General features: G+C 49.2%; 1 protein-coding gene across 4 annotated transcripts in view; it reads left to right on the top strand.

Annotated features, from left to right (window-relative positions):
- The window catches only part of CRMP1 (collapsin response mediator protein 1), a 71,808-nt gene that overhangs the window by 41,295 nt on the left and 15,964 nt on the right, over positions 1-14,549 (top strand). For all 4 annotated transcript variants that reach the window (XM_003310238.5, XM_003950280.5, XM_003950279.5 and 1 more), the window contains exons 5-9: positions 286-347; positions 2,288-2,368; positions 8,607-8,675; positions 10,261-10,381; positions 12,018-12,174. In XM_003310238.5, coding sequence (XP_003310286.1) covers positions 286-347; positions 2,288-2,368; positions 8,607-8,675; positions 10,261-10,381; positions 12,018-12,174 — 490 coding nt within the window. The remainder of the gene's footprint in view (positions 1-285; positions 348-2,287; positions 2,369-8,606; positions 8,676-10,260; positions 10,382-12,017; positions 12,175-14,549) is intronic.

Raw genomic sequence — 14,549 nt, 5'->3', positions numbered from 1 at the left:
CCTCCTCCTCCTCTTCCTCCTTCTCCTCCTCTCCCTCCTCTTCCTCCTCCTTCTCCTCCCTTTCTCCTCCATCACCTTCAGATTCTGCTTAGGTGTGACCTTCCCTGGAAGCGTCCTTTGACCTTCGCCCACATCCTCAGGCTGGATAGGTGCCCCACTGCGGATCCCAATGGCACTCATCTCTCCTGGCGACTACCACTCTGCTCTGTGGTCATTGATTTATTGGAAAGACATGCTTCTGTTTTTTCTTAAACATATTTTTCTATCCTTTCTATCTTGAAACAGGCGTCAATTCCTTCCAAGTCTACATGGCCTATAAGGATGTCTACCAAATGTCCGACAGCCAGGTAGGTCCCTCACACTCACTCTCTCCTGTCTTGTCTGGGCAGGACTGGGCCAGCTTTGCCAGTCCAGGCAGCACAGGGCAAGGGAGATTGTGAGAAGCCGTGGGATTCGAGTCCTGGTTCTGGCACGGAATGGCTGTGTGATACAGTGTCAGTCATTGCCCCAGCTGGGCTTCTGTTCTTTTCTGACTATGTGAGTGGCATGCAGAAGGGGGGTCCCTGGTTTGGTGGCTCCAAAATCTGGCTTATCCTCACCATCATCTGGAGAGCTCACTCGAAATACAGATTCTTAGTGCATGTTCCAGATGTTGGGTGTTGGACTCAGAAAGCTCTGTGTTTGATTCTGGTATTCAGGCAAGGATGGGGACCATTTATGAGCTCTGACACAGGAAGAGAGACTGCCTGGCCTTCCCTCACAGCAACTGCAACATGCTAGGCAAGTCATCTCCTCACATTTGTAAGATGGAACATTTCTGGCCCGGCCAACAGCAAGCAATTATTACGTACATGCACCAAGTCAAGGGATATGGAGCCGCAAGTTGTTCTTCAGGAGTAGTGGTTACGACTTACAGGACACCTGGCCTTCTTATACTACTGGGTCTCCTAGTTTTGTTTCATTGTCAGTTTCCTTTGCTCTGCTTGTTAGTGTGGTGGAGAAAATCAGGGAGGCTACAGCCAAGCCAGGCTGCAAGCCCTGGCCATACCAGCTGCTGGCTCTGGAGCCAGGGGCAGCTTTCCCAACTTCTCTGTGCTTTAGGCTCATGATAGCCCTACCTTATAGAGGCAGTTGAATGATTTCATAAGGAGAGTAAAGTGCTAGGATGGTGCCTAGCAGAGAATGGTGCCATACAGGCGTCAGTTAGCAGGGTAATTGGTTATTACCATGAAGATAGATGGGCAACGGGAGAAGCACTTTATGTCCTTCCTTTCAGATAAACACTTGGGGTTACAGAAAATAACTTATCCCAAGATGTCCTGGAGGCCTTTGATACAGTCAACAAAAGACATTCAAAGAGCTGAAAATTGGTTCAGTTACATAGAAAACATAGCATGTGATGTGCTGGCAAAATTGTGATTTTCACCTGTTTCATTCTAACTACTGGAGCCCTGGGCATGGATGGAATCGAGCAGCCTCTGCGTGCAGGTTCTCAAAAGTGCTTCATGCCTCCACATGCCTTCCCTATTTGCTGAAATAGGGATGTCTGTCGGAAAGCAGACATCCGAGGGGATGTTGTCTTGCATGCGTGGAGAACAAAATTGAGATTCAAGTGTCCCTGGAGAGGGAGCTTCGTGGCTTTGGCCCTTACCAGGGGCAATGCCCAAATGCAGATTCTCCTCAGGTAGGAAGAGAACACTGGGCAGTGGGGAGGGCCTGTTCTGTCTAATTGAGAGGATGGTTGGCATGCTATATATTATCTGAGTATTGGAGTTATTAGAGAGCTGGTTTCCCCCACCCCACCATTGTCTATAAAATGGCATGGGTTCACATTTTTGTAAGGATGCACACATATTCTGTGGCATGTAGGTGGCTATGGTACAGGCTTAGCAGATTTAGTTAGATAATTTCTGTAAAACTAACAGTGACTTCTCAGGACCAGTTGCTGCCATTAACACCTACAGGTGTTTCAAAAAAGCCAACCCAAAAAGACAGCAAAAGGCATAGATAGGCACTGAGATTGAGTCTGTCTTCATGCCCTGGGGTGACTTGGACCAGTTGTGCCCCATCCTCAGCTTCCTGCTTTTGGGTCTGCAAGATGTCAGGGTCAAGGAATGATCCTTCCAAGTCTGACTTGTGTAGCAGCGTATTCCATCCACATGAATGTGTTTGCAGAGGCTGGCAGGTGAATGACCGAATGGGTGTGAGCGGAACGGTCTTCATGAATGCACCCGCTGTGATTTTTTTTTTTTTAATCTCACACCAACCCCTGTTTCTCTCTCCATAGCTCTATGAAGCCTTTACCTTCCTTAAGGGCCTGGGAGCTGTGATCTTGGTCCATGCAGAAAATGGAGATTTGATAGCTCAGGTGAGTGGCAAGAATTTCCACTCCTTCTACCTCAGTCTGATTCTCCTTGTTGCAAAAGGTTTGATAAAAGAGCATTGGTTAGTGAGGAGGCTGTACAATGAAAGGTCAAGCCAGGAACTGGGTGTCATATCAGACACATCAGATATGAATGAAAATGCTTTGCAAACCTAGGTCATACCAGTGGCAATGCACATGGAAGCTGGTGTTCCTCATTGTCTTCAGGAATTGGGAGTGGGCATCATGGAAAAGCCCAGGCTTGGAGGAGGTGTTCCATGCCAGTCTCCTCCATCTCCTAGCCATGTGACCTTGGGCAAGGAACTTTTTCCCATGAATACTCTCATTTTTCTTCCAGAAACACCCACCTGGCAGTGTTATTGTGTGGATCAAATGATATTATGTGCCATGGCTTGAATGTGTCCTTCAAAACTTCATATGTTGAAAACTTAATGCACAAGCTAGTATGTTGATGGTTTTTGGAGGTGAGGCCTTAGGGAGGTAATTTGGATTAGATGAGATCATCAGGGTGGGGGCCTCATGATGGGATTAGTGGCTTTATAAGGAGAAGAAGAGAGGCCTGAGCTGGCATGCACCTGCTGTCTCATGTGATGCCCACCGCCATGCTATGATGCAGCAAGAAGGCCCTCACCAGATGCTGGCACCTTGTTATTAGATTTCCCAGCCTCCAGAACCATGGGAAATACACTTATTGTCTGTAAAATTACCAAGTCTGTGGTATTCTGTTATAGCATCAGAAAACAGAGTAAGACATCATGTACGTGAGGTTCAGAATCTGACACATAATGGACTGCAGCCATGCAAAAGTTTTGGATAAAACGAGACATGAACATATTTTGATAATTCTAGCTGTGGGGTGGAGAATTTGTTGGGAAAAGAATGAAAGCTGGGAGTTGTGGCTCACGCCTGTAATCCCAGCACTTTGAGAGGCCGAGGTGGGATGATCACTTGAGGCCAAGAATGTGAGACCAGCCTGGCCAACATGGCAAAACCCCATCTCTACTAAAAAATACAAAAATTAGCTGGGTGTGGTGGAGCACACCTTTAGTAATCCCAGCTATTACAGGTGGGAATACAGCTATTACAGGTGAGAATACAGCCATTATCAGGTGTGAGGCTGAGGCAGAGAATTGCTTGAACCTGGAAGGTGGAGCTTGCAGTGAGCTGAGATCACGCCACTGCACTCCAGCCTGGGCAACAGAGTGAGACTCTGTCTCAAAAAAAAAATAAATGAAGTCAGGGTGACTAGCTAGGTTCTATTTCAGCAAGTCTCATAAGAAATGAAGAGAGGAGATAGGAGATGGAAGAGGTGAGCATGACAGGAGGGAAACACAATCTACAGGACCCATGGACGGATTGGGTGGAGGAAGAAGAGAAATAAGGCAGGCAGGCTCCTGGGTCTCTGGTGCAGAGGCATGGATTGGTCATAATGTTGTAAATCAAGCCAGGCTTATAGGGGAAGGTTTGGATGCAGCCAGTAAAGGTAGTTAATGCCAGACATGATGCGAAGGACTTCACATATTGATACTCACAACTACTCCGTGAGGTAGATATAATTATTCCCATTTTATAGATAGGGAAACTGAAGCTCAGATATGAATAAGTTGCTCACTGTTGCTCATGGGGCAGTAGAGTTAGGATGTTAACCAGTTCCCTCTAGTTCCAGAGCGCAGTGGAAGAGCAACGTGATGGTTCAGTGCTGGAGATCTAAAGCTTCACCATTAAGGTTCTTCATTGACTTCACTTCTTCTTATCTGAGTCCTTGTAGTTTTCCTGCACAATTGAAATTCTTTCAAATTCAATGTAAAAAACCAGCAGTGCCTTAGTTCCATCATGCAAGAGTATTCTGTTCATTGCTAACAGGTCACTGCATCCAGCCCACACTCAAAAAGAAGGGATTATACAAGGGCAGGAATGTCAGGAAGTGAGAACTATTAGGGGCACATCTGAGACTTCCTCCCAATCTGTCTTCTGGCCCCCATGATTGATGTTCCTCTCCCATGCAAATTACAATCACCCCCTCCCATGGTTCTCCAAAATCTCCTAACAGCATTAGTTCACAGTCTGGAATCTCATCATCCAAACCAGGTCCGGGTGTGGATGAGGCTCCTTGGCTGTATTTCCCATAATCTGTAGGTCTATGAAGCTGAAGAAGGAAGATATCTCCCTGACCCTCCTGACATACAACATGCAGTGGTGGACCTGACATTCCTATTCAAAAAGGGAAAAATAGAAGGCACCAAGGAGTTATTGGTTCATGGCGGTTCTGAAATCTGGCTGGGAAATGTTGGCAGTTCCTTGACTGGGTTTCAAAGCCTGAGAATAAGTCTCCATAGCTCTTGGCTCTACCTTCTGAGCTCCTGCTTCCATCCTCTGAGTCATCCATCCTTTTTCGTGAAAGGTAGTACATGTCTGCAGCTGAGTGGTTTTCTCAGCCTGCTTCTTGCTCAGTAGAATTTCAGGGATCAGCCAGTCACGGTGGCTCATGCCTGTAATCCCAGCAATTTGGGAGGCCGAGGCGGGCAGATCACCTGAGGTCAGAAGTTTGAGACCAGCCTGGCCAACTTGGCGAAACCCTGCCTCTACTAAAAATACAAAAAAAAAAAAAACACAAAAAAATTAGCCGGGCATGGTGGCGGGTGCCTGTAATCCCAGCTACTTGGGAGGTTGAGGCAGGAGAATTGCCTGAATGTGGGAGGTGGAGGTTGCAGTGAGATGAGATCACGCCACTACACTCCAGCCTGGGTGACAGTGAGACCCTGTCTAAAAAAAAAAAAAAATTTGGGGATCCAACTGCTTCTTTTCATATCACATGCCTGTGTTCAGTCTCAGCTTCCAGTATTTTGCTAAGGCAACTCTCCTAAAAATCTGTGGACCCCCTGTGAATCTCGCTGGGGTTCACACCATAAGACAAAAGGCACCCACTTCTTCCAGATAATCCCTCCGCTACCCTGATGAGAGAGCTGAGAGACACAACTGCAAGCTTCCTAGAGGCCCTGTAGTTTGACTGAGATGGTCCACAGGCACAGCCTTCATCTCTTTGAAATGTCTCTTAAAAAAATTATTTTTTTAAATTTTTTTGAGACTTAGTCTCATTCTGTCACCCACGCTGGAGTACGGTGGTGCAATGTTGGCTCATTGCAGCCCCCGTCTCCTGGGTTCAAGTGATTCTTATGCCTCAGCCTCCTGAGTAGCTGGGAGTATAGGCATGCGCCACCACGCCTAGCTAATTTTTGTATTTTTAGTAGTGATGGGTTTTCACGATGTTGGCCAGGCTGGTCTTGAACTTCTGACCTCAAGTGATCTGCCTGCCTCAGCCTCCCACAGTGCTGGGATTACAGGTGTGAGCCACCATGCCCAGCCTAAAAGGTCCCTATTTAAAAGATCTCTTTATTGTGGCTGATAATACTGGGAGGCACCACCCCTCATCTTTCTGAGTTCTTAACAAGGGGCTGTAGAGTCACATCCTTGGTTTCATCGCAAGACTGTTTATGGCTGCTTCTTGCCTCCTGTGAGGACTCACTGGCAATGTCCTCAGAGGCCCTATTTCTTCTAAGAGTCCATTCAAGGCTATTTAAATTGCTGTTTGGGAATTCATTTGCTGCCTGGTTCCAGAGCCTCTTCCACACATTTAGATATCTTTTATGGTAACACCCTACTTCTGGTAACAAAACCTGTACTAGTCATCCATGATTGCATAACAAATTACTTCAGAACATAGCATCTTAAAGCAAATTATCTCATGGTCCTATGGGTCTGGACTCCAGGTGCAGCTCAGCTATTTCTGGCTGAGGGTCTCACAGGCCATAGTGAGTGGCAGGTTGGGGGCGGTGAGCATCTCAAGGCTCAACTGGTGCAGGATTTGCATCCAGCCTCTCGTAGGTGGTGTATTTCTGGATATAGCTCCTTGCTAGCTGTCAGGCTAATGTGATGGTCTGTTCTTTGCTGGCTGCTGGCCAGAGTCCTCCCTCAGTTCCTTGCACATGGGCAGCCCCAGCGAGGCGGCTTCCTTCAGAGCAGATTAACCAAAAAGCAATAGGTGAGCAGGTCGGAAGCCAGAGTCTCTGTAACCTGACCTCGGGAGTGACAGCCCAACCCTTTTGTCTTGTTCTGCTCATCAGAAGCAAGGTGCTGGGTCCAGCCCACACTCCGGGGGGGGGGGGGGGACCCTGCAGGGGCTTGAAAAGCAGGAGGCGGGATAACTGGGAGTCATCTTAGAAGTTGCTGCCACACAAATCTTAGCTGATTTTAAACTTTCTAAAAATGGAAGCATACAGCACGCACTGTCTTATGTCCAGCTCCATTTGCTCAATCCGAGGCGTGTGAGATCCATCTTTGGCCAGGCATAGCACTAGCTTTTTCTATTTCATCGGTGTGTAGAATTCCACCGCACGCATCTGCACAATGTATTCTCCAGTTGTTGGATATTTGGATAGTTTCACATTTGGAACCGTGATGCGTGAGGCTTCTGTGCTTGTTCTTGCTCCACTCTTGTTCAGCCTTTTATTAAACATAGGTTCGCATCTTTAGCTGGTATATACCTAAGAGAGGAATGGCTGGGTCCTAGGATGTGTGTAGATTCAGCTTTAGTGGTTACTGCTACACAGTTTTCCAGCGTGCACGCACCCCTGCACCAGTGTGAGAGAGGTCCAGCCTGCAGCCCCCAGCTCCTGAGTGGCACATAAGGGGCTTGGCTCTCCTCACTGCCAGCAGAGATTTAGCTGTTCCAGCTCCAGCACATCCGTCACCTTTTGGACATCTGCTTTCCAGCTTTCAACATTTTGTTCCTATGGTTTTCTCTGTAGTTTCTTGGTTCCCGTGTGTCTCTTTCTGTTGTGACTTCTGTGTGTTTTGGAAGGCAGTGAAACAAATGCATATTAGTCCATTATTTTCGACTAGAAATCCTACTCTCGTCTTTGTTTTTCTTCATCATGTCATCTTTCATCCTCCCTTCTTCCCCTCTTCTCCCTCCCTCCTGCCTTTCTTCCCTTCCTCCCCTTCTTCCATTCCCCTTCCCTCCCCTGCCCTCCCCCTCCTTACTTCCTCTTTCCTTCCAGAATAGTAACTGACATGTAAACAATTTCACAGAGGGATTTCTCGGTATTCTAAAATCTTTTTGTAAACATTTTCTAAAAATGCTTTGTAAACAGCGTCTTCAGTAGCTGAAATTATTCCATTGTTTACTTCAATCTACCCAGCTGTTAGACTTTGAAATGGTTTCCCATTTATATTCTTGTAATAACCTCGAGCTTAATAACCATAGACGCACAGTTGAGATCGTGATTTCTTTTCATGGTTGATGAGGCCCAGGGTTCATGATGGGGTGATGTCTAAGAACAATGACACAGACACTGAGGAAGTTAAAATGAGCAGCAGTACAGCTGGCATCTGGGCAATGTCAAAATTTTTTTTTTATTTTTTATTTTAGAAATTCAAGTGTTCCTGGGACAAAGAAACTTTGGACCAGATGGATTTGAATCTAGGCCATCAGCCCAGGGAACCATTTCAAAGTTATATGATAAGTTTGAGGTAGTGGTTTCCCGCCGTAAAGAGAGATGCCAGGAAGAGGCAGCTGAAGTAGGTATGAGAGCCGGCTGCCAATTAATGAGCGTGTGCTCGCTCAGCTCCAGGTTTTGTGCTGAGCATGTTTCGTATGCTCGCTCATCTGATCAGCGTAGTAACTCTGCAGTACAAGCACCGTTATCCCCAGTGTACAGAAGAGGAGACTGAGGCTCAGAGAGCTTGATCAACCTGCCCAAAGCCACAGAGACGGCTGTTCTGGATCTGGACTCCCAGTTTCGGGATCTTTGATTTCAACATCAAAGACTAGAGTAGGATTCCTAGTTGAAGATATCCATGTTGTACCCAAACACCACGTTTCTTCCCAGAGGAGAGGCCTGCAGGGAGACTCCGAGATTGAGAGGGTGGTGGGTGGCCTTGGAAGCTCGTGTCTTATAACCCTGCTTCCTCTCATTGATCCCGGGAGATTCAATATAAAGCAGGTGCAGATGGAGCCATGCAGGGCTACAAAGGGGAAGGTGGATGGGTGTGTAGTGGAGGGGACACAGTTCACTGCCCCCAGCCCGCACACTGTTAACCTAGTGCAAGCCGCTCGCCTCTTTGGGACCCAGCTGCCCCCTCTGTCTAACCAGGGGGTTGGAGGAGTCACTTCTCCCAGCTCTGTCATCCTCTAATCGTTAACTCACTTGTTCTTGTCTTGTAGGAACAAAAGCGGATCCTGGAGATGGGCATCACGGGTCCCGAGGGCCATGCCCTGAGCAGACCTGAAGAGGTAAGGACTCCTCAACTTGGGCATGACTCTGACACTCACCACTGAGCACTCACCTTGATGCTGTTCCAGCTGCAATAGCCCAGCCAGGACCCAGCCCCTTCCCGTGTCCTCTCCCAGACCATCCCAAACCATCTTGTCTTCCCCGGGAACCCTGGGGACTGCTGGCTGGAGAAGACAGGAAGAGGTGCTGCCTCTCCCAGGGTCCTGGAACTTCACTCCAAGGCCCTGTGGGTGCTTCAGTGTCCCAAGTGGATACGGATTCTCATGGAGGACTTTGCATAGTGGATAATAGGAAAGTGGAGCCACATGCCCAAGCCCAGCACCAGGAGACAATTCCCACTGCCTGCCCTGTTCCCAAGCCTTGAAAAAGGATGACTTCCCCTGGACTGGCTGTGTGTGTATGTATGTGTTTGTGTGTGTGTGAGTGTGTGTATGTTAGTGTGTGTGAGAGTGTGAGTGTGGGTGCATGTGCATGCACCTGCAGGGAGTGTGGAAGGAGGAAGGCAAGCTGATTGGGCATGGAATAGAGTGGGCACCCTGGCAGCCATCCTTTGAGTTGAGGACACTTTCTTTTTACTTTCTTTCTTTCTTTTTTTTTTTTTTGAGATGGAGTCTCTCTCTGTTGCCCAGGCTACAGTGCAGTGGTATGATCTCGGTTCGCTGCAGCCTCCGCTTCCTGGGTTCAAGTGACTCTCCTGCCTCAGCCTCCCAAGTAGCTAGGAGCACTAGGCACAGGCCTGTGCCACCACGCCTGGCTAATTTGTGTTTTTTGTTTGTTTGTTTTTGAGACAGAGTCTCGCTCTGTCGCCCAGGCTGGAGTGAAGTGGCGCCATCTTGACTCACTGTAAGCTCCGCCTCCCGGGTTCACACCATTCTCCTGCCTCAGCCTCCCAAGTAGCTGGGACTACAGGCACCTGCCACCACACCTGGCTAATTTTTTGTATTTTCAGTAGAGACAGGGTTTCACCGTGTTAGCCAGGATGGTCTCGATCTCCTGACCTCGTGAATAGAGACTGGGTTTCACCATGTTGGCCAGTCTGGTCTCAAACTTCCGACCTCAAGTGATCCATCCGTCTTGGCCTCCCAAAGTGCTGGGATTACAGGTGTGAGCCACCGTGCCTGGCCAAGTTGAGGACATTTTCTGATGTCCTCATCAGGTCATTACCGAGTCTTCTGGGCCCATGCCCTGGGCCTGGTGTCTGCTGGACACAGGGGACACAGACATGAGTGGACAGGTTCCGTGTCCTGAGGGGCTTGAGATCCCACCCAGTGCTCTTCATGAGCTCCACAGCCCAGGGATGGCCACGAGCTGTGTGTTCCCGGCCCATGGTGAGGTCAGGACAGAACTGGGAGGCAGTGCTGTAAACTTGTATAGCGCTTGGATGTTGCTGCCGTATCCCAGCGTGAGACCAATGCTCCACCCTGGAGAGCAGGGGGCACTGTCAAGCGCTGTTGGACTCAGTATGTCCTTCTCATTCAATGGAGCAGATTTCCCTTCTGATCACATTTAATTAAGGAAAATGGAGATGGGTGGTAGCTGTGCCCCCAGCCTTCCCTCCTGTGACACTGTGTGTGCCGTGTTCAGCTGGAGGCCGAGGCGGTGTTCCGGGCCATCACCATTGCGGGCCGGATCAACTGCCCTGTGTACATCACCAAGGTCATGAGCAAGAGTGCAGCCGACATCATCGCTCTGGCCAGGAAGAAAGGTATGCAGCCGGCCCTGGGCCTTCTGGGGGCAGCTGGGGCCTGGAAGGGGGTGTCCTGCAGGTTCAAGTTCACTCCCTCCCGAACTCAGACAGGCAGCCAGAGCAGGGAGGGGTGGAGCGGGGATGCTCCTGACACAAGGATGGTGGTTGGAATTCTTTGGTCCCAATGACCTTAGGACATTCACCTCGATAAGCTCCGCTCCATTTAAAGAGAATTTTAATAATATATTATGTTTAATCTAATGGATCCAAATATTAATTCAGCATGTCATCAATGTAAAAATCATTAATATTTTGCATGATGTTTTCTGTACTCTCTTCAAAACTCATTGTGTATCTTACATGTACACAACTCAGTTCAGACTAACCACAGCCTCAGGTTATTGGTGGCCACATGCGGCTCAGGACTGCCTTATTGGACAGAGCAGCTGTGGACCCCAAATATGTTGTTTTAGTGTTTTTAAGGGCAAGCTGACAAGTAGAGGCTAGAACAGCACAGCTTGCCTGAAACTAGCTCCATTTTGAAGATAAGGAAATCGGGGCTCAGAGAGGTTACAGAAATCTGGAAGCGGTGCCAGCCGGGAGCGGGTAAGCAGGCAGGTTCTGGAGCTACAGGAAGCCATAAGGTAGCCACTAGCCACACGTGGCTATTTAAATTTAAATTAAGTAATGTTAAGTAAAATGAACAAGTTAGTTTCTCAATGGCACCAGCCACACCAGCTTAACAGCCACATGTGGCCGGTGGTTGCTGGTTGGGCAGCTGTGATGCAGGGCACCCCCCTCGCTGCAGAGAGCGCTGCTTGATGGGCTGCCCTAGAGCCGGGCAGAGCTTGCAGCTGCCTCTCCTACTGGGCAGCAGGTGGCCTCAGGCGAGGGCAGCAGGGTCTCGGGCCACATCTCTTGCCCTTGGTCTCTAATGCAAAGATCTTTCCTGGGGAGCCCGAGCCTCTGCCTGCAGGCTTTTCTGGAAGAAGCCCGCCAGGCCGACTCCTTGAAAGACAAGCAGGAACTTCTGGGAAGTTAGTGCTCGGGAAGCCGCCCTCCGGCACTGGGCTGACAGAAACACATGCAACTCCCTTTCCCCTGGGGTGGGACGACCCTGAGGCGTGTTCCCGAGCAGGACTGAGTGCCAGGGCCCTCAGCTGTGCCTCGATGAGAAATCTCCCTTTATTGGCTGCTTTCCCTGCCTTATGTCACTTCCTCAATCCCCAGCCAGTGTTTCCTGGAATCACCTCCCAAATAAGACTCTTGAACTAGATTCCTAAGATCTGCTTCTGGCAGAACCCTAACTGAGAGAGTAAATCGTGTCTCTGTGGCTTGGCTTACAAATCTATAAAAGGACATAATAATGTCCAAATCCTAAAAGCAACAGCCGTATCCACAAGGTTGCTGGGTGAGTCAGCTGCCGTACGCCCCATGGAGCGCGTGGCGGGGTGCCGACAATGTGGTGGAGCTGGGCCCAGACACCCAAGGTCCCTGCGGTGCAGGCGGTGATGCCTGCAACAACGGTGGCCAGTGTTCTGGCCTTCAGCCAGCCCCGTTCTCCCTCCACAGTCTTCCAATTTTGTGCCTTTGGCATCTGCCTCAAGAGAGTATTTGCTTTTAACCAGGCTTGTTTATGTTTGCCCCTCCTAAGGGCCCCTAGTTTTTGGAGAGCCCATTGCCGCCAGCCTGGGGACCGATGGCACCCATTACTGGAGCAAGAACTGGGCCAAGGCTGCGGCGTTCGTGACTTCCCCTCCCCTGAGCCCGGACCCTACCACGCCCGACTACTTGACCTCCCTACTGGCCTGGTGAGACCTGTGAGAATGTGGGGCTGGGGGAGGCAGCTGGGGCCTTTGGAGGTAGAGAGTTAATGGTGGGAATCCGCAGGCTGGTTTGGACTCACGATTGTAGAGGAGGCTCCGCCCCGTGCTCTGAAAGGACAGCGCTCGTATGGCTTACAACAGGCCTTCAGGGACCTGAAGATCTGTGGCAGCCAGTGACTGTTCCATTCACATCAATTGACCACCTCCTGTTGAGCCAACCTACTGTTAAGCACCTGCTCTGTGGCAGGCACCATGGTGTATCGGGAAGCACTCAGGATTAGGGATGGAGACAAGCCTGTGTCACCCTGGACCTGGCACGTCACCCGTAACATCTCTCTGTCTCCCTCGTTTTACTCAAAGTGGAAGCAGACAGTACCTGTGGCAGAGCTGCCTATGGGACAGTGCAGGAAAAGGACCTGGAACCGAGGGCTCCAGAAGTGGCCGCTGCTGCCTGCAGCACACCTGCTGTGGTGCACGCACACTGTGGAGCCCAGCACCTCAGCCCCTTCCCTTCTGTTAGCCACCATGAGGGAAGAGCACTTAGCAATAGCAAGGCCACACAGCGAGGCTAAGTGTCCAGGCCGCTCTGGAAGCAGAGACGCACGCTCAGAACCCACCGGGAGGCTTGCAGAAGGCTTTCTGGAGGAGGGGGCATCAAGACTAAAGCTTGGGGATGAGTAGGAGTTTGCCCAATAGGTGAGGATAAGATGGGGCTTCTTGGCAGAAGGAACCTTGGAGGAGGGGGCAGTGGTGTGCACCCACGTGGAAATCACCATCCCCCTGATGATACAGAAACCCTTGACTAGCATAGCCAAGAGCTTACTCAACATCTGCAGTCCAATGTCTGGTGGGCAGCTCACGTTTACAAAGAACTGCAGATCTTCCCCCATAAAGCTGCTACTCCCACAGTCTTGCCCATCTAAGAAAATGTCAGGAACACGGACCAGAGGCCCTAGAGTCTGACAACGCCTCACCTGTCTGCTGTGGCCATCCTGGCTCAGGCCACCATCATCCCTGGCTTCCTACCAAGCCTTTCTATTTCCACAGGGTCCCACCCCACCCTACCCATCACAGTCTGCTGTCAGACATTTAGAACCTAGATTAGATCAAGCACCCCTCTGCTTGGAACCAGTAAGTCCTCTGCCAGTGAAACCCAAGTCCCCGCAACATCCAACAAGGCAGAACTCAATCCGGTGTACACGCCCTGACCAACCTCCCTCCCTGGGCCTCCTCTGCCCTTGGCTCCCTCGGTCCAGTCCCAGCTTCATGCTGACCCTGAACCCCAGGCAGGACCCTGCCTCGGGGCCTTTACACTCATGGGAACCCCTGGCTAGTTCCCTCTTTCTTAGACACCACATGGTTTGCTCTGTGACTTCCTTCAGATCTTTGCTAGAAGGCTCCTCAGTGACATAATTTTCTGATTATCCTCCTGGAAACGGCATCTCCAGCCTGTCCCCAGCACGCCTCATCCCCACCTGCTTTGGTTGAATCCCTGACACTCACTCTGACAGCGCCCATGTGCCCCATTCGCCTCTGCTTATTGCCAGACTCCCCCATCCCTCAGTATAGCTGACACATGCAGAAGCTCTCTCTTTCTGATCTTAGATGCCTTAAATTGTACCGGGCACATAGGAAGCATGCAACACAATTTTGTTAAATAAATGAGTGAAGAAAACTTCTAAATATACTCTTCTGCATCTAGGCAATTGCTAACATTTCCTGGGCCTCTGGATTGGAGGACAGCCTCACCGTCCTCACCTTGCATTTAGAACCACTAATAATGGTCCATTCATATTTTATTTTATTTTATTTATTTTATTTTATTTTATTTATTTTATATTTTATTTATTTTATTTTATTTATTTTATTTTATATTTTATTTTATTTTATTTATCTTATTTTATTTATTTAATTTTATTTTAATTTAATTTTATTTTTTGAGACTGCGTTTTGCTCTTGTCGCCCAGGCTGGAGTGCAATGGTGCAATCTCGGTTCACTGCAACCTCCACCTCCCGGGTTCAAGCAATTCTCCTGCCTTAGCCTCCTGAGTAGCTGGGATTACAAGCGCCCACCACCACGCCTGGCTAATTTTTTTTTTTTTTCTTTTAGTAGAGACAAGGTTTTGCCATGTTGGTCAGGCTGGTCCCGAACTCCTGACTTCAGGTGATCCACAGCCTCCCAAAGTGCTGGGATTACAGGCGTGAGCCACCACACTCAGCCTGGTCCATTCATTTTATTGTCTTAGGTGTTCAGCTCAGGGCACCTGATATATCAAAGAGTATTTGTTTTTAAAACACCAGGGGACAAAAGGGTAGATCCCAGTGAACTTGTGCCACTTTGCTGTAACCAATGAATAGTG

Source organism: Pan troglodytes, chromosome 3, assembly GCF_028858775.2.
Source record: "Pan troglodytes isolate AG18354 chromosome 3, NHGRI_mPanTro3-v2.0_pri, whole genome shotgun sequence".
In the NCBI taxonomy this organism is placed as follows: domain Eukaryota; kingdom Metazoa; phylum Chordata; class Mammalia; order Primates; family Hominidae; genus Pan; species Pan troglodytes.
This window is presented reverse-complemented; position numbering and strand designations above follow the sequence as displayed.